This window comes from Aspergillus eucalypticola (genome assembly GCF_003184535.1).
Source record: "Aspergillus eucalypticola CBS 122712 chromosome Unknown BO83scaffold_13, whole genome shotgun sequence".
Lineage (NCBI taxonomy): Eukaryota > Fungi > Ascomycota > Eurotiomycetes > Eurotiales > Aspergillaceae > Aspergillus > Aspergillus eucalypticola.
This window is the reverse complement of record NW_020290287.1, coordinates 356,407-376,715: the sequence shown is the minus strand read 5'-3', so window position 1 is coordinate 376,715 and position 20,309 is coordinate 356,407. Positions and strand designations below refer to the sequence as shown.

At 49.2% G+C, this 20,309-nt stretch overlaps 11 protein-coding genes across 11 annotated transcripts; 4 read left to right on the top strand and 7 right to left on the bottom strand.

Annotated features, from left to right (window-relative positions):
- Nucleotides 1–79: 79 nt before the first annotated feature.
- On the bottom strand, nt 80–1,231 carry BO83DRAFT_408439 (DUF3431 domain-containing protein; the record flags this gene model as incomplete). Its single annotated transcript, XM_025534042.1, has 3 exons — nt 80–125; nt 184–774; nt 837–1,231. The coding sequence occupies 3 exons, from the start codon at nt 1,229–1,231 to the stop codon at nt 80–82; spliced, it is 1,032 nt and encodes a 343-aa protein (XP_025387862.1).
- Nucleotides 1,232–1,646: 415 nt separating this feature from the next.
- BO83DRAFT_378668 (histidine acid phosphatase) lies at nt 1,647–3,355 on the bottom strand. The gene has a single exon (XM_025531314.1). The coding sequence runs from the start codon at nt 3,281–3,283 to the stop codon at nt 1,850–1,852; it is 1,434 nt and encodes a 477-aa protein (XP_025387861.1). The 5' UTR covers nt 3,284–3,355; the 3' UTR covers nt 1,647–1,849.
- A 1,487-nt stretch (nt 3,356–4,842) lies between these two features.
- On the top strand, nt 4,843–6,212 carry BO83DRAFT_313561 (aldo/keto reductase family protein; the record flags this gene model as incomplete). Its single annotated transcript, XM_025527559.1, has 8 exons — nt 4,843–4,911; nt 4,968–5,114; nt 5,174–5,278; nt 5,331–5,527; nt 5,580–5,664; nt 5,723–5,778; nt 5,835–5,980; nt 6,037–6,212. The coding sequence occupies 8 exons, from the start codon at nt 4,843–4,845 to the stop codon at nt 6,210–6,212; spliced, it is 981 nt and encodes a 326-aa protein (XP_025387860.1).
- A 242-nt stretch (nt 6,213–6,454) lies between these two features.
- BO83DRAFT_338501 (NAD(P)-dependent alcohol dehydrogenase) lies at nt 6,455–7,684 on the bottom strand. Its single transcript, XM_025528509.1, has 3 exons — nt 7,404–7,684; nt 6,810–7,342; nt 6,455–6,736 (listed from the first exon to the last, which is right to left on the bottom strand). Exons 1-3 carry the CDS (start codon nt 7,669–7,671, stop codon nt 6,461–6,463), a joined length of 1,077 nt encoding a protein of 358 aa, XP_025387859.1. The 5' UTR covers nt 7,672–7,684; the 3' UTR covers nt 6,455–6,460.
- Nucleotides 7,685–8,043: 359 nt separating this feature from the next.
- On the top strand, nt 8,044–9,208 carry BO83DRAFT_399075 (NAD(P)-dependent alcohol dehydrogenase; the record flags this gene model as incomplete). Its single annotated transcript, XM_025533300.1, has 2 exons — nt 8,044–8,190; nt 8,252–9,208. 2 exons carry the CDS (start codon nt 8,044–8,046, stop codon nt 9,206–9,208), a joined length of 1,104 nt encoding a protein of 367 aa, XP_025387858.1.
- Nucleotides 9,209–9,380: 172 nt separating this feature from the next.
- BO83DRAFT_427329 (tyrosine-protein phosphatase) lies at nt 9,381–10,145 on the bottom strand (the record flags this gene model as incomplete). Its single annotated transcript, XM_025535339.1, has 1 exon — nt 9,381–10,145. The coding sequence occupies one exon, from the start codon at nt 10,143–10,145 to the stop codon at nt 9,381–9,383; it is 765 nt and encodes a 254-aa protein (XP_025387857.1).
- Nucleotides 10,146–10,683: 538 nt separating this feature from the next.
- On the top strand, nt 10,684–11,743 carry BO83DRAFT_399073 (FPP/GGPP synthase family protein; the record flags this gene model as incomplete). The annotated part of the gene is made up of 3 exons (XM_025533299.1): nt 10,684–10,803; nt 10,880–11,305; nt 11,390–11,743. The coding sequence occupies 3 exons, from the start codon at nt 10,684–10,686 to the stop codon at nt 11,741–11,743; spliced, it is 900 nt and encodes a 299-aa protein (XP_025387856.1).
- A 611-nt stretch (nt 11,744–12,354) lies between these two features.
- Nucleotides 12,355–13,997, bottom strand: BO83DRAFT_313910 (MFS multidrug transporter; the record flags this gene model as incomplete). Its single annotated transcript, XM_025527567.1, has 3 exons — nt 12,355–12,494; nt 12,544–12,588; nt 12,650–13,997. 3 exons carry the CDS (start codon nt 13,995–13,997, stop codon nt 12,355–12,357), a joined length of 1,533 nt encoding a protein of 510 aa, XP_025387855.1.
- A 902-nt stretch (nt 13,998–14,899) lies between these two features.
- BO83DRAFT_445823 (SDR family NAD(P)-dependent oxidoreductase) lies at nt 14,900–15,789 on the bottom strand (the record flags this gene model as incomplete). The annotated part of the gene is made up of 2 exons (XM_025536579.1): nt 15,637–15,789; nt 14,900–15,574 (listed from the first exon to the last, which is right to left on the bottom strand). The coding sequence occupies exons 1-2, from the start codon at nt 15,727–15,729 to the stop codon at nt 14,900–14,902; spliced, it is 768 nt and encodes a 255-aa protein (XP_025387854.1). The 5' UTR covers nt 15,730–15,789.
- Nucleotides 15,790–16,182: 393 nt separating this feature from the next.
- BO83DRAFT_445819 (putative C6 transcription factor) lies at nt 16,183–18,796 on the top strand (the record flags this gene model as incomplete). Its single annotated transcript, XM_025536578.1, has 4 exons — nt 16,183–16,349; nt 16,406–16,947; nt 16,997–18,070; nt 18,149–18,796. 4 exons carry the CDS (start codon nt 16,183–16,185, stop codon nt 18,421–18,423), a joined length of 2,058 nt encoding a protein of 685 aa, XP_025387853.1. The 3' UTR covers nt 18,424–18,796.
- Nucleotides 18,342–19,829, bottom strand: BO83DRAFT_378664 (zinc-binding alcohol dehydrogenase family protein). Its single transcript, XM_025531313.1, has 5 exons — nt 19,690–19,829; nt 19,614–19,636; nt 19,435–19,554; nt 18,803–19,362; nt 18,342–18,728 (listed from the first exon to the last, which is right to left on the bottom strand). The coding sequence occupies exons 1-5, from the start codon at nt 19,810–19,812 to the stop codon at nt 18,523–18,525; spliced, it is 1,032 nt and encodes a 343-aa protein (XP_025387852.1). The 5' UTR covers nt 19,813–19,829; the 3' UTR covers nt 18,342–18,522.
- Between the last annotated feature and the right edge of the window lie 480 nt (nt 19,830–20,309).

The window sequence follows — 20,309 nt, the reverse complement described above, 5'->3', positions numbered from 1 at the left end:
TGCTGACTCTCAATGTGAGCATAACTGACTATATTAATTTAGTATCAATAGTTCATTATGGATCTACATCATTGAAAAATCACAACCCATAAACATCTTCAAAACACTTGGCCGTATCAGGACAACTAACACCAGTCAGCAAACACATCACCCCAAGCAGTGACAAACATGAATTCGACTTACTATACAGCCTCCCTCCCAAAAATAACATGCCACAATGACCCCATCACCTGCTCAATCTCCTCATCCTTCAACTTCGTCTCCATCACCCACTGCTGATACCTCATATACTCCTCCCTGGGCCGCTTGTGCACCTGCTCCCTCGACACCGCAAACTGCCCACAATACGGCGTCGCAATCTTCTCCGGCACATCAGTGCTATTGAAGACCGTCTTCCAGATGACCGGATACTCCTGTTCAATCGTTGTGACTTGCGCACTAGTCTCGTTGGCATCGGAAACCGGTCGAATCACGTTCCCGCACTCGTCATTTGAACTGGACCCAGCACTACTGGTAGTAGTACAGCGGAGGTTAGCGAACCCGTTCTTCTGCACAAATTCGCGTCGGAGTAAAGTAACGGCTGCCACGTTCCCGTAGTCGCGGAACTCGGTGTGACCCGGTTTGCGGTGGTTGTGCAGGAACACAATGGTCGCGGGCAGATGGTGGTAGTGGTCGATGATGTATTGGAGATAGACGGTGCTGGCTTTGCCTTTGTTTTTGGGGATGCTCAGGGGGTGGCGCCGGTCGTCGCGCGTGTAGATTGCGTGGCGCCAGCTGGAATTGTCAGTGGTGATACAAGAAGGAATGGATGAAGTGTAGGGGGGGTGAGCGCTCACTCAGGCAATTCATCGATGAGCCAGTCAGGTCTTTCGAACTTGAGTCGCCCGACGACAATGACGCCGTCAATCGGTGTTTGCGTCGTGTCCAGCATATTGTCGATGGCCCATTGAGGGGATGCAGTATCCTTCTGGTACGAAGGGAGGAGGTCCGTTATCGAAGGACGCTTCTTCCCACCGACTGATGGGAAGGGCGTGGCTGAAGGCGTGAGCGAGATGTCTGCAATATCCGGCTGTATAGACTGCGTAGGTTTGCTAGATTGATATTCATCCTCCAAAGGATTTGTTTCAGGGATAACCTCCTGCTGTTGCTGGACTGCGCTCACTTGCGATCCGACCCAGAGCACAGTGAGGACCAACAGAGCGGCCATCGTTAAGCGGATAAGGACCTGCATGGTCGAGTAGATGCTGGGCCTGTAAGGCTGGCTGCGGGTGTCGCGTTCGCGGGCTGGAGAGCGCACCGTAGTCCCTCATGGAGATTGACTGTAGATGTGTCTGGAGTGGTAGTCGTAAGGAGAGACGAGTGTCTCGTCGTCGAAGAAACTTTGCGATTGTATCCAGAACAGCCGAGGTCATGATGTAACGGCTTAGGTGTCGCGATGGCGGGCCTCCCCCGTGGTGGAACCAAAAGTGCATCCATCCATGGTTCAGGGTGTTCGTCGCATCCAGGCCTCGAGCCAATTTTTGATGCAATCTACTTTGACAATGTGGTTACCGGAAATGAACCGGTTCAGCTATTGACAAAGAGTCCGAGGTGGAAGAGAAAGTAGCTACGTAGAATATTTGGTGCGGCGCAGAATATTGGAAAGACGGCAGCGTCAACTTGGTAGAATATCATAACGACTGTAGTGCTAATGTAGGCTCATTACAACTCGGACCAGGATCCCGATACGAAGCCAGCTATTGGTGGAAAAGTAGCATAAAAAGACTGGAAATCACGATGCTCCAGCCATCATAAAATCATCACTCATCCAAACTCATCAAGAATACATGCTCACTGCTTTTAGTCTCCCTTAAGAGGTCTTGTCTTCCTCGTCGGCAGCTGCGTTCTGTGCAACTGCGCCTTTCTTGGTAATGCGGAATCCTCCCACGAGAAGGAGGAGCGCTTCTGCACCAAGAATGACCGCCAAAGTTACCATTGCACCGATAACACCCGCTACCGGCCGGGAGATACCGCTGCTTGACTTCTGCTGAGGCGTAGAAGTAGAGGTAGTGTTGGAGCTGGTCGAGTAAGACGCACATTGACCATCGGTGTTACCACATACTTGGCACCACTGCGACTGCGATGTGACGGCAATCTCGCTGCTCAGACGCTCAAAGTCGGACCAGGGGATGGTGGCACTTGACCGGCCGTAAAGTGGATACTCAGTAGGGCTATCGTTCTTTGACTCATTGAGTGTACCGTTATGGAAGACGAATCGCACACTGATGTCGGAAGTGGAAGGAAATTCACTTGAGGTTGAGTTCGTCACCAGTTCCCATGCCATAGATGAAGCATAGTCGGGGATCCCAGTGAAGTTGACGTCCGCAGCAGGAAGTTGTGCCAGACCAAAGTAGGAGAGGAACGTGCCGTAGGAGCCGAACTGAAAATTCAGCTTGGTTTTCCCCTTGGACGTGATCGTTTTGTTCAAGCCTTGAAGAACATCACCTGCCAGCATGGCACCTGCTACGGCACGGACGGGCTCAGACGAGTTGTAAGCTAGGTTGTATTGTTCAATGTTAGCCAGCAGGAAGGCCTGGTGGAGCTGCTCTGCTGTTGGGACATTGGTGGTATTGTGAATGGAACCGACATTGAGATAGTCAAATATGGTGTAAGCATTCTTGAAGCTCATTGAGGACTCGGAGAAGGTACTGTTCAATAGCGACGAAAGCGATTGATAGAAATCGGTGGTAGAATTAAGAAGTGAATTATACAATGACGAGCTGTAGTAGTTGTTGCTGCTGACTTCCGCATTCTGACAATTGGTCGCACTCTGCAGCCAGGTGGTGTCCTCGCTGTTTGATCCCGAGTCGGTCACGGACAAGGGGATCAGCTGGTACCCATCCAGGGGAGAGTCGACGACTGTTCCATCAGCCAAGGTCTCGTTGGCTGACGAGCCGACAGGCGGATAGACTCCTTGCAAAAATCCTGTGGCAGAATTCTGCAGCACATCGTCAGACGGGGTAGAGGCACTGATCTGGCTCAGCTTGACAATGTCTTCACTGATATTTTGGATCTGCAGAGAGGAGTCCGAATCAATGTAGCGGCTCCGCCAGTAGGTACCAGTGGTATAGACCTCACGGTAACCCAGATCGGTCAACTCCGTATTCTTCAGCACCTTAGCAGTGCGGTCTCCATGCCGAGCAAAGATGTAAGCACCTAGCACCTTCTCAGCCGACGCTGGAAGGGCCAGAGACATGGCCATCAAGGCCAGACAGAGACCAGAAGATTGCGAAGAAGTGCGCATGATGAGCCAAGCGTGGTGTCGCTGGGAGGAGAAGTGAGGGGAAGTAGCAGACTATCTATAAAGGGCGCAAAGACATGCATGCATGGGGAGATTCAGAAGAGACCCCGCGGAGAAGGTTCTTATCATGATGACTCGCCCATGGCGGGGTCCGCGAGAGGATTTCCCGGAAGGACAGGATTGGGAGAGGGAAAGAAGGACCGACAGGGTTGAGCCAGTCTAGACCCGGATGCAGATGGAGGCAATCCGTGGGCGAATCGTTGGGCTGGTTGGCTTGGATAGTCTGTCTTGGCTGTAGCCGGTCTCTTGGCTGTCACGAAGAGTCAACAAAAGAGACATTAAAGGTGATTGACTTTGATAAAAGAAATCAAGCATACACTAGATAAGAGATAGTATATGTCAAGATGGGTATCGAGATGGAAAGTCAATGGATGTCTCAGAGGTGGTTTTTGGGGAGTCATTCTTCCCCCCGACCCTAAGCTGTTCTCAAATGCCGCCGAGAAGCAAAACAGGGCTCTTCCCCACTTTTGACTTTTGGAGTCCCTGCAGGATAGGGCGGAGATGTTGACCAATGATTTCACACTTGCAAAATACTGAAGATTAGATTCCGAGTGGCATCACATGACTGCAGTTGTATGATATTTCTTTGCCCATTTATTATTACGAACATGCTAATTCATATGTCTTTCTTGGGTCTAACATTGAGTGAGGATTGACTTGTAGGGCTTAAGCTCCGCGTGTCTCTAAATCATGATCAATATATATCCTACTGAACTAGCTATGATATTCATGGAATTAACATCTCATCTAGTATTCTCTAGTTTTCACCCTCGCACTAGATGATTATACTCCTTTGCTGATACTGCAGGCACTGAAGACCTATAATAAGTCAGTAGTAATCTCTGTTCTGCGCTTGGTCCTATCTCTTTCACTAACATCCTTATATAGGCGACGACTAACCGAAGTACCAAGTGGATCATCATGGTTTCTCGCTACCATGTGGCACTTGAACTATTCCTTCTATATACGCCAAACTGCGAGTTGCGCAGCTCTCCATACCATGGACCAAAGCATTGCTATCGACCTGGTAATTGCGACTATAGCATGTGCTGAGCACCTGGATCTATACAACGAAACCCATGGAGGCATGCTTCAACACCTTTAGCCGTTCCGACAAACTTGAAATCTTCATCCAGATTTTGCGTTATATCTGCTTCTCATTACTTTGGGGAATTCCTACGGGAAAATAACTACTCTGGATATTGGCGATCTCTTCCACTGCCCCACAGCGTGGGATATTATCCTATGGGAAGCTCGGAAAATAGCCCGGAAAAGCATCCGGATACCCTACTACTACTTTTCCGACAACGTCATTATTTATACGCGATCTATATTCTTCTGTCTCGAAGAATTGTTACCTCAAAATGGACGATGTTTATATCATTACTACCTCCACATAGTTGCTCAAACATACACTTCCCATCGTTCGCACTCTCATTTACTGTGGCCCTTCTACTCTTTCCAACAAGTCACCTACTATAAAACATCGGTTTTTTTCAAAAATGGCATTAGGTCGCACTTTCAAGCTCAACACGGGCTACGACATGCCTGCCGTTGGCCTAGGAACGTGGGTGCGTCAATTACCTTTACGCGAAATGAATCCGGTTCATGCCTGACGGATAAATAGCAATCGAAGAAAGACGAAGTCCGCGACGCCGTCATCGCAGCCCTGAAATGCGGCTACCGGCACATCGACGCGGCAGCAGTGTACGGCAACGAACAGGAAGTGGGTGATGGGATCAGACAGTCTGGCGTTCCGCGGAAGGACATTTTCGTAAGCAATGTCTCGAACCGAATCAGAGTACATGATACATCGCTAACATGTATATGTAGCTTACCAGCAAGCTATGGAACACCCACCACCATCCTGAGAACGTCGAAGAGGCTGTGGATAAATCGCTCGCTGATTTGCAGACTGATTATCTTGATCTGTATCTTGTATGTTGACGATGTGTCCACTAGCTGTTGAAGTGATGCTGAGAAATGTTAGATCCACTGGCCTGTCGCTTTCAGATACTCAACAACCACTATCCAGCCCGTCAATGAACAAACGGGTCTGATTGATGTCGTGGATGTTCCGATCAAGGATACATGGGCTGCTATGGAGAAGCTAGTCGAGAAGGGGAAAGTTCGCTCGATCGGAGTGAGCAACTTTACTCGCGGGAAGATTGAGGAGTTGTTGAAGACGTGAGTGAGCTTGGTACCTTGTCTGTATCATTAAAGCTGATCGTAGACATAGAGCAAAGATAACGCCCGCAGTCAACCAGATCGAGGCCCATCCATTCCTTCAGCAGAAGGATCTGCTGGAGTGGTCGACACAGAAGGTAAGATACTATATATCTTTTGACACCATGACTATCATCCTAAGTTGACAATGTACAGGACATCGTGATAGCAGGCTACTCACCGCTAGGCAACAACATCTACAACATTCCCCGGTATGCACCCCCATCTTCTATCTTCACATACCAAAATTGACTAACAGATAATCCAGTGCCGTCGACGACCCCCTCGTCATCGAAACAGCCAAGAAACTAAACAAAACCCCCGCACAAGTCCTAATCAGCTGGGCCGTGCAGCGCGGAACAGTCGTGCTTCCTAAATCCGTGACCCCCGAGAGAATCGAGAGTAACTTTCAAGGTGATCCCCCTGTTTGCTCTCATCTCCAAAACTTTCCTATATGCTGATATGCACAGATTTCATCCTCCCCGACGACGCAATCTCGACTATCCAGTCACTGGAGCGCCACCAGAGAATGAATTTCCCGGCCAGAATTGGAGTGGATATCTTCTCGGAGGTGGGTGAGGAGAGTGTGAGGACGAGTGCTCTTGCTTGGGCGGAGGAGCAGAGGGTGTTGAAGGCGAAGGCTTAGTTCTAGAAATCGGACATCAGAGTTCAGTCTACGGTGATGGGTGGTATGTGTGATTCTGCTGAATTTTGCGGACGGATGCACATAACAAGGTAACTTGGAGATACTTTGATTAGAGATATGATTACCTTTAATCAACTTAATGAGCCGTAGTGAGCCTATCACCAAGGATCCTTTGATCGAACTATGTTCTCGGCTCGTTACATCAAGTAAACACATTTGAAATTATTTATCTTTCACTACATCTATATTCAATCATCCAAAATCTGCACCTTAATCGCCCCCGAACGAGGGTTACTAGCCGTATCAAACGCCTGCAATCCTTCCTCCAACTTATACCGATGTGACACCAACGGCTTGAGATCAATCATACCCGCAGCGACCAGAGCGATCGACTTGGGGTAGATATCATGATACCTGTACTGGAACTTGAGGTTGATTTCTTTCGCCGACATGTGCATGAACGGGATGTTCTGGAAGTCTTTTCCGACTCCGATCACGAACACGGTGCCTCCGAAGCGGGTTGCCTGTATCAAATCAGTCAGTTATCAACCTTCATCGATACGCTGTTTTCCTTAAATAGAGGACGGGAGGACATACATATATACCAGCATGCACACTACTCTCCACACCCGTACACTCCATCACAAGCTTCGCTTCCTGTCCCAGCTCAGATATAATCCGTTGACCAAGATCCGCCGAGCTCTCGCCCCTCTCTACCTTGATCGGTCGGACGCGGGGAACCAGCTCCTTTGCTTTCGCAAGACGGTTCTCATCAAGGTCAGTGATGACGATGGGCTCAGCGCCAGCGGCGTTGGCAGCGAGTAGAGTGACCAGACCGATGGGTCCAGCGCCGCAGATAACGAGTGGATCAGCGAGTCGTAATCCAGAGCGATCAATACCCGCCAGCGCGACGGTCAGTGGCTCGAGAAGGGAACCCTCTTCGAAGGAAACGTGGTCGGGGATCTTGTGGAGCCAGGCCTCAGGGTGGGCGTGGTATCTGCGCAGAGTACCATGGTGCGGGGGTGTGGAGAAGAAGACCACGTCCGGACAGGCGTGGTAGAGGCCTGTTCGGCAGAAGTCGCAGGTGGGTTTGGAGCAGGGGACTCCGCATTCGAGGGCGACGCGGTCACCTGGAGGTTGGAATGGTTAGTGGGTGGTCGTATGTAGGTAGGTAGGTGGGGAGGAATTTACCAGGCTTGAAGCGTGTAACGGCCTCGCCGACATGTAGTACCACGCCGGCACTCTCGTGCCCTAGTCCGTTGTCGCCCGTCACGATCATGGGCCCGATATGGCCATGTTTCCAGAAGTGCACATCAGAGCCACAGATTCCGGTCGCGCGAACGTGCACTAGGCACTCGGTTGGTGCGATCTTGGGGATTTCGCATTCCACTAGCCGCAGGTCGTTGGCTGGGCTGGTGTGGATGGCGTAGTTGGTAGGTTTTTGTTGAAGAATCTCCATTGTGTTAGATGTGCGCAACGTTGTAAGGGGGATTTTTACCCTTGAAAGAAATGGGGAAGTGCCATACTTATGTAATTTTCTCACTCACTTGGGCTTCATTCTTGCCATACTTCAAGAATTGGAAGGCGATACCCCCGAGACGCGGGGGAATCAATGGACAACTGGACAAGTGTGGGGTAGTGGTGGGGAAGGGCTCTCGGGGATATTTCCAGCCTGTGGCACCGTTGATTCGTTCGGCGATAGCGCCGGGCCAATCACCGCTCAAGCTGTATGCAACGTGAGACGATGTTTGAACTATAAGATTAGACCCAAGCAGTGGATGGATGCATAGACCAGATATCCCTCCGATTAATCACAATCAAGGATACCAACATGCCGACACCGCAGCTATCGGCAAACCGTGCGTTGGTTCTGCACCCGGGAGGCACTTTCACCTACTCTGAACGCGAGATTCCGACTATAGAATCCGATCGGGATGTTCTTGTCCGCGTGGTAGCCACCGGTCTCTGTGGTTCAGATGTACGTGAATGTTTATTTTCATCTATGATAGATATAATCTTCTGACACCGTCTTCACGCAGATCCATTACTGGCAGCATGGAAAGCTCGGTCGATACGAAGTCACCCAGCCCCTTGTTCTCGGCCACGAGTCCTCCGGCGTGATCGTGGCCACCGGCAGCAATGTCGATAGACTGAAAGTCAACGACCGTGTAGCCTTGGAGCCTGGAATCTCCTGCAACGTCTGCTCGTACTGTCGCAGTGGCAGATACAATCTCTGCACGTCCATGCAGTTTGCTGCCACACCCCCCGTCAACGGGACCCTGTGCACCTATTATCGGGTTCCCGCTCAATGCTGCTATAAACTACCTGACACTGTCTCCTTTCGTGATGGTGCGCTGGTCGAACCCTTGAGTGTCGCAGTACATGCCTGTCGTTTGGGAGGCGATATGCAAAATCGCAGTGTGGTGGTATTTGGTGCTGGACCGGTCGGATTACTTTGCTGTGCCGTGGCTGCTGCGTTTGGAGCTAGTACGGTGGTAGCTGTTGATGTTGTGGAGGAGAGACTAGAATGTGCGCGTCGTTATGGCGCAACGCATACTTATCGTATGCAGACAGCCCAGGCTGAGGGAGATGGTAGTAATGAAGCGCAGATTCGTGCTCTCACGGGATTACACGAGGGTGTTGATGTTGTACTAGATGCCTCAGGGGCAGAAGCCTGTCTGGCATGCGGGATCGGTGTCCTTGCATCTGGAGGTACCTTTGTGCAGGTTGGACTAGGAAAGCCTACTGTGGCCTTCCCGGTTGGAATGGTCTGCGATAAGGAGATCGCCTTCAAGGGGAGTTTTCGGTATGGGCCGGGCGACTATAAGTTGGCTATTGGACTGCTAAGTTCTGGGCGCGTCCGGGTTGATGGCTTGGTGACGCATGAGTTTGACTTTGAGAAGGCGGAAGAGGCGTTCAAGAATGTTGTGGCACGGAGAGGGATCAAGAGTGTTATATATGGACCATCAATTGATAGCCATATGCGGATAGCATGATCTTAAGATAGTGAACTAGACTTGGAGAATCTTAATGCGTAACGGACTGTGCTTAGTGTGGTTCCAGGTCGATTGAGGTAGAGAAGGGAAGTGACGAAAGGACGTAGGGAACGGAGGCTAAAACTAAGAAATGTATCTATTCAGAGTCATTTCCGCGATATACAAAATGAGGTTAGAGATTCTCCGTCAGATTGCTGTAGATCGTGTCATAATCAACATGACTAAATCCAAGCGACGACAGATAACCCCGACCCTCATGATACGTCTCTCTCAGGTAAGAAAGAAACAGCTTCATAGAGCCCGGGAGGGCCATGAAATGATTTTCAAGAGCAGTTTGCGAAACCGAAATCCCGCCCATGAAAGCAGTTTTGAAAAGTTTCGCTTTTCTCTCGGGAATAATATCCTGAATCTCGTCCTGCGATAAAGTGTAGTCGTAGATTATATCCGTCTCGCACACACCAAGGACGAACAAGAGGAGAGAGATAAAGACACCCGTCCGGTCCTTTCCAAGCTCACAGTGCACTAGCACAGGGCACGAGGGATTATCTCTGATATACTCGAATATAGCTCTGAAACACTTCACTGAGTTATTGACGGTATGGATGTATACGCGAGCGACTGATTCCGCTGGTGATTTAGAAATTCCCTCGAAATAGGTCTGGAGGGTTTCATGATCGGGGTTCGCGACGGCGGGCAAAGACACAACAGCTCCATCAAGCAGCACCTTTGGCATTTTGTGTTCCACTGTGCTTCTCAGATCGAAAATAGTTTTGATTCCTAGTTGTGACTGAAGTATACGAGCCCCGGAATGCCCAATAGAATCCAAGTTTGCCGAGCGATATATCACGTCTTTGCGCATGCGCCGGTCGGGTGAGACTTGGTAACCTCCCACTTTCCGCAAATTCCATAGCCCAAGATCCTGGTATGATTTCGACATTTCGTCAGTTGAAGAATTATATGTACGGGGTGCTAGAATGTTTGGGAAATAAATGAAGGACTTGGAAGTCAATTGCAATGTGACGGTGGGAGAATTGCCTTTAACGATGTCCTGCAAACAAGGTATGCGTAAGTCATTGACTACGGGTATATCCTATTGTATAAAGCAGCATGCATAATCCCTTGCTCCTGCTGGGGCAAATTCCTACCCGTTGCATCAAAGCACATAGGAACTCATGCAAGAGTGTGTTGAAGAACAGGCAGATTACCTGTTGTGGCAAGGCATGCCGAAAGTTTAATGCCCTTCAAGGTTTGGAAGAGTGTACACAAGACCATGGAAGGTGCGGGACAGAGCACTATCCTTGCATTTTGTGGAGTACGTTACAACTTATAAGCTAATGTTCAGCGCTATCAGGGAGTATTGATGCTGGACCACGGTTTGCTATCAAGCCTACTTTCATTCACCATGAATAGTAACGAGACATACTCTGTGGAGTTTTACAGCTTTTCCTCACCTCGGGAGTGACCGACCAGGCATGATGGCTTTTACAGTTGACCGAAGCAAGTTTGACCCTGTCCTCGCGGAGCTTGTGGGGAATGTTAAGGAGCATTTTGGTTCGAATGGGGCATCTGGTGAAGTAATAAACCATGTTGAGAAGGTAAGACCATGAAAGGACATCTTCAAGAAGGACTATCAGGGTTGATTGATCTCTTTTAAAAATAGTGCTTTTCAAGAACTTAAGAAATGGCAAAATGTTTCGCGCTCTCTCTGTACCACAAACAGGTCTATCGACCCTAGATCGTCCTATAACGGAACAGGAGTTGCACGACCTCAGTATACTTGGATGGCTCGTAGAAGTGCTCCAAGCCTATATCTTAATTCTTGACGACATCATGGATAACTCATTGACCCGTCGAGGCAAGCTGTGTTGGTATAGACGTACATCAGTCGGGATGAAGGCTGTCAACGACGGATGTCTGCTCAAGTCATCTATATCTATTCTCCTCAAGCAACACTTCCCAAAACACCCAGCATATCTAAAAGCCATGGAGACTCTTCACGAATTCGCTTTCTTGACTGAGATTGGACAAGAATGCGACGGCATTGCTTCCGATAACCGGGGCACCGAACAATGGAACATGGCAGAGTATGATAATATAGTTGAAGGGGGGATACTACAGCTTTTACCTATCGGTTCTTCTTGCCTTGCAGTATTTACAACTCGACACGCCCAATAAATCCAGCAAACACGGGATATTCTTGTCCCGCTGGGCAGCTTTTACCAGTTTCAGAATGAGTATCTAGTTATCTTCGGTAACCACCGTCTGACTGGGAAAATTGGCACCGATATACAGGAGAATAAGTGCTCCTGGGTTATTATCCAGGCATTGCAGATGTGCTCTACGGAACAGCGGCATATTTTGCTTGAGAATTACGGTCAGCCAAGTCAAGATTCGGCTATGAAATGCCAGCGGATCTTCGAACTTCTGTCTCTGCGGGAGGAGTACAGATCAAGGGAAGACCGTGAGCTTGACGAGCTGGAAGCTAGTATATGCAACTTGGATGAGAGCGAGGGCGTGAAAAAAAGGCATTCTTAAGTTTCTTATTGGCTGTGTTCGTGGAGTGACAGGGCAGCAAGCACCCCATTGCAAAACCACTGGAGACAGCGGAAACTCAAATGGGATATACTAGTATATCGAAACACAAATCTCTCCGTCGCCCGGTTAACTGGATGCGTTATATTGTTTGTGGTTTAGACTCTAGTGCGCCGACGATATTTTTCTACATCTTCAATGTCAGCCTCCTGGACTATTGATTGTATTATACTTATTATTCCACTTTTCCTTATTCAGGTGAAATGAGACAAGAATTGCGAGTAATGACTTTCCTTGACGGACACCAAGCCTACTCGGTGGACCTATTCTCTATACCCCTTACAGACATCACTCCGCTACGTCACTTCAAACCCCGTACATGACTCAATTATGTTTCACTGCATCATTCAAAGTGACCAGAGTAGACGAGAGATGGTAACTTGACTTAATAATACTGGACAAATCCTATGATCAGGCACATTGCTAAAATTCCTGGCTAGCATGCGCGAACTTCAATTCGGAAGTAGCATACCACCTAACGCAAGGTCTCCAGGTATCATGTCTCACAACATATCCAAATAACACCATTGGCCAACACTAGTGTATTGCTAGCACTAGTTTCTGTGTTCCATTGTTGCGTGTATGTCTGTCCTAGCGTGCAATAGGTTCTGGGCGAATGGTGATCGTTTGCGAAGGGTAGGTCCGTAGAAGTAGACGACATATACCGTCGCGACAAGGAATATGGATATACAGACTATAGTTTGGATTAGTAATTTGCTGCTGCAGGACCAAAAGTTACTTACATAGGATTGTCGACGCATATTCCAAATGATAGTCTCCACCAATATCTAAAGGATTCGTCAGCACACTATACACAGACAAACACATCTAGATTGAGGGTTGCCATACTCTCATAAAAGGGCGTCGCAGGTACAGTCAACACACCAGCCAAAAAGTCTCTAGCCCACCCATTACCTCCCGTAGCAGACGCGGAGTAGGGGCCATAAGCACAAATCATGTAGTCGATGGTGGCCATGAAAATGCTAAAGTTGGCAATTCCGACCAAAGCTGAAAAGAACATGCTGCCAATCCAATGTGTCTGCGGAAGACTCGTCCATGCAAAGCCAATAAGTCCAATGGGAAGACACGGGGCAGTGTAAAGAAGCCACCAGAGTCGAGATTCGTATTGGGCCCTCTCGTCGTTGGGCTTGCTGCGACGTTCGTGAATGTTGCGTTTGATCACTGGGATGACCATGATCCAGGTGATAACGTAGCCTATCATGATGGGAAGGAAGGAGAGGCCAACAGCAACGGTACTGAAGTTCCATTGTGCGTATACGAGCCCGAAGGATTGAATGAATACGAAGATCAGAGCGTCAGTAAAGCCACTTAGCAGGGAGAGACACAGCACAATTGGCTCGGTGAGCAGCATGTGGAATGGTCGAAGCCAGGTCCCGATAATTTCCTTCCCAGAAAAGCGGTCCTTGAGAGGTATCAATTCAGTCGGGCCGTACACATTCTCCCCCTTTTCTCGCCGCTGCTTGGCAATCCTGTCAATCATGACCGATGTTCTTGTTTCCGGAACGAGGATCAAATGAGCCAGCTGGACGAAGCCACCGAAGATAAGCTGGATCCAGATGTTCCATCGCCACGGGAGGTATGCTTCCACGAACCCCCCCACCACAGGACCAAGGACTGATCCACCAACAGACGAAAACACTACACATGCCACTGCATACTGCTGGTCATCTGGCTCCCATAGATCTGCTATCATTCCCAACGTCACGGAGCCGCCGGCTGTACAGGTGCCGCCAAGAGCCCGGCCAACTATGATGGTAGCAAAGTTAGGAGCGATACCGACTGGTAATTGCCATATGTTGACCAGGAACAGGCTCAGTTGCAGGACAGGTTTGCGGCCCATTTCTTCACTCCAGGGTGCCCAGAGCTCACACCCGAAGGCATATAAGATGAGAAATATCATTGCACCGCAGCGAGCCGCCTGTTTGCTCACGTTGAACTCTTCGGAGATTCCGGATATGGCATTGGAGTATAGACTGGTATTGAAGTTCATGGATGTCTGCACGAGGAATATGACGATGATTATCGTCCACTTCTTAAATGATGGGAACGAAAACCCAAGTTCTGAGTAGCAGTCGGCTTCGGTGAGGATCTTTGAGCGTGATGAGGATTCGATCTCGTCACACGTAGGCTGCTGAGAGGCAACCTTTGGGTAGCAACCAGTTGAGGGAGCCGACATGTCTGTGAAGGGTAGAACTCATGAAAATAGGAATAGGTTGTGACTAAAGGGAGACAAACTGTGAAGGAAATGAGAAGAAGAACCCTTTATTAGAGCATGTGGAGGAGGAAAAGAAAGAACAGCACCATATACGAAGAAGGAAAGGCGTTTTATTTTACCCCAGAACCCCAGAGATAGCCCCCGCATTGGCTGTCAATTCGGCATTCATGCCAATGGGTTATGATGGGCACCCCCGGTTTCTTTGCCCTAGTCCCGGTTCAATGTTGTCCGAGAGGCAAGCCACCGTGATATAGCCATAATTGAGTTTAAAGGGTTGAGTAGCAGTTATTTCCTAGTGGTTCGGGTCCGCGGACCTATCTACAGACGACTACTATCTAGTACCGGCAGCACAAGACCAAATGCTTGCTAATTCGGGCTCTGGGAAAGTGAGTTTATTAGAGGTAACCAATGTTGTATCCAAATCTACACATCAAGTTGTGGCCTCATTCGGATAAATATGGTTCTCTGCAGCTGTCAAAAATTCCACGAGCTCATATTTGGGGCCGATGACCGGGACGAGCCCTGACTGTGGAACTCGGCTCGCGGAGCTATCGCCGTGATAAATGACGGGGGGGTTCCCCGATAGCATCCACTAGGCTTCGTCAGAGACTTGTCCCCCCCTCCCCAAATATGGAGAACAGTGAATATTCCGAGCAACTCAAGCGATGAGTTTCGGGATTATGTTGGGGTTGTGGCGACCTTGCTGCCGTAATGCCGGGTTGATTCTGTTCTAAAGAACCACATCTGAAGCGTAGTATCGAGCTCGAAGATGTTAACCTGTAGCTCTAGGGCAAAAGATCGGTCAAAACCATAATTAAATAGCCAAGTCTATTTATTCTCTGCCTAAGTAGATAAGCCTCTCTTTAAATATACAACATCCCACCATTAGCGCATATCACATCTCCCGTCACCCATCGGGACCTCTCTTCAGCCAAGAATGACACAATGTCCCCGATATCTTGCACGGTTCCACATCGCTGCCCAGCCGGGACCTTCTTGTTCTGCTCCTCCATCCGCTTCAAATGCACTTCTCCAGCTGCCTGATACATATCTGTATCAACAGGGCCGGGATTGACCGCATTCACGGTTACTCCGTATTTATGACCAAGTTCTGTTGCCCACACCCGTGTGAGACCCTCCACTGCTGCTTTACTGGCTGCATACACAGACTGGGTGGCATAACCGCCCCTGGAAGATATAGATGACAGATTAATAATTCGACCGCCGCGGGGTATGTATGGAAGTATAGCCTGTGTCATGAAGACCACCGCTCGCACGTTGACGTCCATCAGGTGCATGTAGCTTTCCATGGTAACTTCTTCCAGCGGCCGGTTGTCACCCGCGCCAGCGTTGTTCACAAGGATATCAACCCGGTCTGTCTGGAAAGCATCAAGAGCTGCTTGTATGATCATCTTCGGGGCCTTTGGGTCGGTGATGTCGGCTTGAACTGCAACGGCTTCATGGTTGTCTTGTCGGAGCGATTCGATAAGCGCATTTGCAGCTTCGCGCGAAGATGGGGAGACGTAGTTGAATGCCACCTGCATCGATTGTGTTAGAACCATTAATGTTTTGCAGATTGGCAGTATTTCCTGCTAATTACCTTTGCGCCCTGTTCACTCAAACTGCGGACGATGCCGGCGCCGATTCCGCGCGCTCCGCCAGTGACAATCGCAACTTTTCCTTCGAGAGACATGATGGGTTTCTTCAGATTGTGTGTGAATCGAGTACTGAAGATGAATGCAGCCGGGTCTTGCCAGCGGTTTAATTGATTAAATGGCCTGCATGATCGTCCGAAATCTGCAATATGTCATTGGGTCCGAGCCGTGCAGTGCCACGGATCTATCGCCGTCGCGCATCGGGGCTATTTCCGGGTGCCGATGAGTGGATGTCGGATCGGTAAACCGTTGCCCTTTTGCCACGTAGCTTCCTCTGCATGTCGTATAGACAGCAAAACTTGAGCTTACTGCCTCATAGACAACGCGTGTACTTCGCAATCAGGACTCATGTCGAATTCGCATTGAACAACGTTGTCGGGGTAGATGTCGGTATCCCCGGACTCTGCGGGGAGCCGTCTTGGCGTCGCCCGGGGAAATCTCCGTTCGCCACGATTGACTTCTCATTCTTCCCTTGAACTACACCCGTGGCAATGGACATCTCTCAGTCTCGACGTATTCTTCGGAAGACCTTTGCTTGTGATGAATGCAAGCGACGCAAGATACGCTGCTCTGGCAACGAAAATTGCAACAACTGTCGTCGGGATGCCAAATCATGTCGTTACTCCTCACCATCCCAACGTCTTTCTACTCTGCAAAGGTTGGCCTATCAACTAGCTTCAAATTTGGTTACTTCATCAATGCTAATTTATATAGACGTCTGCATGAGTTAGAGCGCTTGAGAGCTGACATGGAACGGGCATGGGCCATCTATCTTCCATCAATTGATCTCCAGGATGCACTTCAAACCGTTCGCTCTCAACACGACTCTATCACCGCTATCCAGCAAGGCCCACAGAGACAGAAGCACCTCAGCGAGGTCACTCATGCAACGGAGCAGCCTCCTGCTAGTTTTGCAGAACCCAGCAACGCTGAAGACTACGAGTTCGACGAGTCCCAGGACTTTGACAACTCTACCGACGGCATGGGCTTTTTGACGGTCGACCCGCACAAGGCCGGCTATACAGGGCCACAGTCTGGCATAGCGGCCCTCAAATTCCTCCAGTCACTTCCACTATATTTACCACTTACTAGCTTCAGCCCGTTATCTTGCCTTGATGACGACATGGATGGTGGAACCATCTGCACTGCACAGCAGAGACGAGCAGATGTACTCCGCTATCTTGATGACTATTTTGCTATCTATCATCCCGCATATCCCATCTTGCATGAGGGAACCTTTCGTGCTAGGGTCTCAGGTAGCTCTTTGTCACAACAATCAATAAGCGAATGTCTAACCACGAGCAGGTGCCCTAGCAAAGCCACGCGATGGTTCTTGGCCCATCTTGTACAATATTGTACTCGCCATTGGTGCTTTCGTCGGAGATTCGCAAGGCACCAAAGTGGATATACCATTTTTCAAAGAAGCACGCAAGCATTTGTCAATGGATGTCCTCGAGAAAGGATCTCTCAGTTATGTGCAAGCCATAGTTCTCATGGCGAACTACATGCAGAAACGCAACAAGCCGAACGCTGCTTTTATTGTGATCGGTATAGGCTGGAGTATGGCACTGGCCATTGGCTTGCACCGGGAATTTGGCATGCCTAGTACTTCCCCTTTCACGATGGAGATCCGTCGACGCGTCTGGTGGACACTGTTCATATTCGTGTCAGGCGTTCAGCTGACCCTTGGCCGACCAGCCGTCTCGCTTGTTGGTGTGAATGTTCATCTACCAGCTAATGTTGATGATCACGATCTAGCAGTAGACATGGATGAACTTCCTGAATGTGGCACCGGCCCGACTATCACGTCATGCCTCATAGCGCAAGTGAATCTTGCAAAGATTGCCAATGTCGTTCAGGTAGAGCTATTAACCCATCATTTACCTACTCAACAGAAAGCCGCGGATTTAGAACAGCGTATTCACACATGGTACCATGAGCTACCGCCCCATTTTGGGCTCAGCGTTCCTCTGGAACCGCGTTTCGACATCCCGCGTCGAGTGCTTCTATGGCGCTCGTTCCACCTGCGCATTGTTATCAACCGCCCCTTTCTCTTCCAAAGCATTGCAGCTAAATCCGAGCTAGCCACCTCTACAGGTCCAGTCGCCGCCTGTCTCACCGCGGCAGACGAGTGTGTCGCTTCTATCTGCAGCTTTCTTGAGTCAACGAGCAACCGCCGCCGCGGCCTGACCTGGTATGCGACCTGCTGGCTGCTAACGGCCAGCTTTGTCCAAGCGACGTGCTATATCTACGAGCCAGCACATAGCTTGGCGCAGACATGGAAATGTCAAATACAACGTGCGGTGAACTGTTTGGGGAGTCTGGGTTCTTCCCATGATATGGCCCTGCGAGCTAGAGACGTGCTCCAAAATATACTTGGTATGACCCCATCACTTTCTACTTTCCTCAAGAAGATTGAGTACTTGCACACCGGTGAACGTGGCTGACATGCGGTAGAGCACGGTCATGGAATTGCCGTTCCCAGCGACATGGCTCCCTATGCTTCCAGCCAGCTGCCAGGGTCTTTCCGGGCCCTCTGGTTCCCTACGAACGACCAACAAACGTTCAAACCTAATACATTAGGGCTGGATGATAACATGTCTGGATATGCTCCTGGGTCATTTAACGCCGAATTTCTGGATGCGGCGGGTGGACTGATGATTCAGAATTTCTTCGATAACTATTCGGAGGAGCGGGGACAGGGTGCTCCTGGCTCATCCATTCCTGGATAAACACTAAAATATTCTTCGACTTGTCCATAACTCTTAGTCTACAGTATAACGCAAGCTGCGTCAAACCACTTCCCTAGCATCTTGATAGCATCTCAACGATCACAGAGTGACAATTATCTTCTTAGCCGATACGCCCCTCTTGAGGATGTCAACAGCTTCCTGGACCTTTTCCAGCCCTTTCCCAACCACCTCAGGGTCCGGCTTCGGTTGAAGGCGTCCAGTTTCTAGGGCTTTGAAGACAAAGTCTCTCCAAATACCCTCTGCAACATGTTTGTTTGAGTCAAAAGTCAGAAAATTGGAACTGACTAAATGGGAAAGAATGTTAGTCACGTGTAGGGTGAGACGAGTGGGTACAACAAGGAGTCACAAGGAGACTCACTGAATATAGGCGCAAACCGTTCCTTAGGTTGATCATAAGGTATAACACAAATAGTCTTAACATCTGATTTTAACTGGTCCAGTACCGCACGCACCATTTCAAGACTCGCAGGTTTAGAAACAGCATCGTAGACACCAATGAACTCAGTATTAGTGAGCGCATTGACGACATCATCAACGACAGTAGAAGACTTGTAGTCAAAAACAGCAGTTGCACCAAGAGACTTTACCAACTTATGGTTATGGGTCGATGCAGTTGTGATCACTGTTAGACCTGCTGCTACTGCGAGTTGGATTGTTGTTGCACCAACTGAAGACGCGCCACCCCAGATGAGAATCGATTTGCCTGTCGGCTTCACACCAGTAGGAGGGGGGATGGACAGATCGAGACTTTCTTTGAGGAAAAGGCCTGCCGCAGCAGTCGAGATAGCCTGCGGTAGGACAGAGGCTTCCTCAAAGGTGATTGTGTCTGGGATCCCTGCTACAGTGATTTCTTTGACCAAGGTGTATAGCTGGAATCCTGAGTTGGCGGGATTGCCGGTACCTAGACAGTGGCAATATCTATGCACAGTTATTAGCAGGTCTCCGTGCTTGTCTATCGTACCTTTAAGAAAAAGCGACTGTGGTACTTACGCAACAACCCGCTGGCCCTTGGTGAAGCGGACCACATCAGGGCCTACATCAACCACCACTCCAGCGACATCTGTGCCCAGAACAAATGGCCAGTTTTTCAGCCAAGGTGCGCCATATGTTCTGTAGATATGATTAGCTTGATTACATGCTGCGTGATAGCTGTTAAAGTTCATTCGTACTGAATTTTCCAGTCAGCGGGATTCTAGGAGAACAGAATATTAGCTGAAATCAAAGAAATCAGGGGATTGATCGCACGATAGAAATAGCAGCATTCTTGATTAAAATCTCTCCGGGACCTGGTGTAGGATATGGGGCCTCTTGGACAGTGAAGGGATGCTCAGTAGGAGCTGTAATCCAGGCAGCTCTGTTTTGTGTCATCTTGTGAGGGCTGGGGAGTAGATGGTAGGTTGTTGGGGTAAATCTGAAAGGAAGGACCTCCGATTTAAAGACGATAAGCTCGAAAATATTCTATGATCTCAGCGTTGATCCTTTTTATCTTCTCTCATGAATAGGAAAATAAAGGGTTTCCTGTCAGATTCTCCGGTCTGAGGGGCACCGGTGCTTACTCGGACTTAAATGGCTTGGATCAAACCTTCAGGCTTCCATCCATCCCGCAGATTACTCATATGAGCCAGTAGTACTAATCAACTAACTATTAATCTAAATATAATTTGACATAATCCTGTTTTAACTGATAAGTAGTAGTTGAAGCCTTCACCTCCACCCATATAAATCAGATCAAGATAGAGTACCTACGCGTAGAACGCCCCAGATACTATCATAAAGACCACCCCGCTCAGAGTCAACCCTACTACTGCACAAAGCGCCCCAAAGTTGGTCCCCCTGGTAGACAAAATGATGCTAGTCCTTGCGAC

What these genes read in the sequence shown, in the direction of transcription:
- BO83DRAFT_338501 (XM_025528509.1), bottom strand. Translation starts at nt 7,671, where the DNA reads ATGGAGATTCTTCAACAAAAACCTACCAACTACGCCATCCACACCAGC. An exon ending in CGTTACACGCTTCAAGCCTG is followed by an intron (nt 7,343 to 7,403) that starts GTAAATTCCTCC and finishes TCCAACCTCCAG; the next exon opens with GTGACCGCGTCGCCCTCGAA. An exon ending in GTGTGCATGCTGGTATATAT is followed by an intron (nt 6,737 to 6,809) that starts GTATGTCCTCCC and finishes GATTTGATACAG; the next exon opens with GCAACCCGCTTCGGAGGCAC.
- BO83DRAFT_378668 (XM_025531314.1), bottom strand. Translation starts at nt 3,283, where the DNA reads ATGCGCACTTCTTCGCAATCTTCTGGTCTCTGTCTGGCCTTGATGGCC.
- BO83DRAFT_378664 (XM_025531313.1), bottom strand. Translation starts at nt 19,812, where the DNA reads ATGACACAAAACAGAGCTGCCTGGATTACAGCTCCTACTGAGCATCCC. An exon ending in AAGGGCCAGCGGGTTGTTGC is followed by an intron (nt 19,363 to 19,434) that starts GTAAGTACCACA and finishes AACTGTGCATAG; the next exon opens with ATATTGCCACTGTCTAGGTA. An exon ending in ACGGTTTGCGCCTATATTCA is followed by an intron (nt 18,729 to 18,802) that starts GTGAGTCTCCTT and finishes TTTCCCATTTAG; the next exon opens with TCAGTTCCAATTTTCTGACT.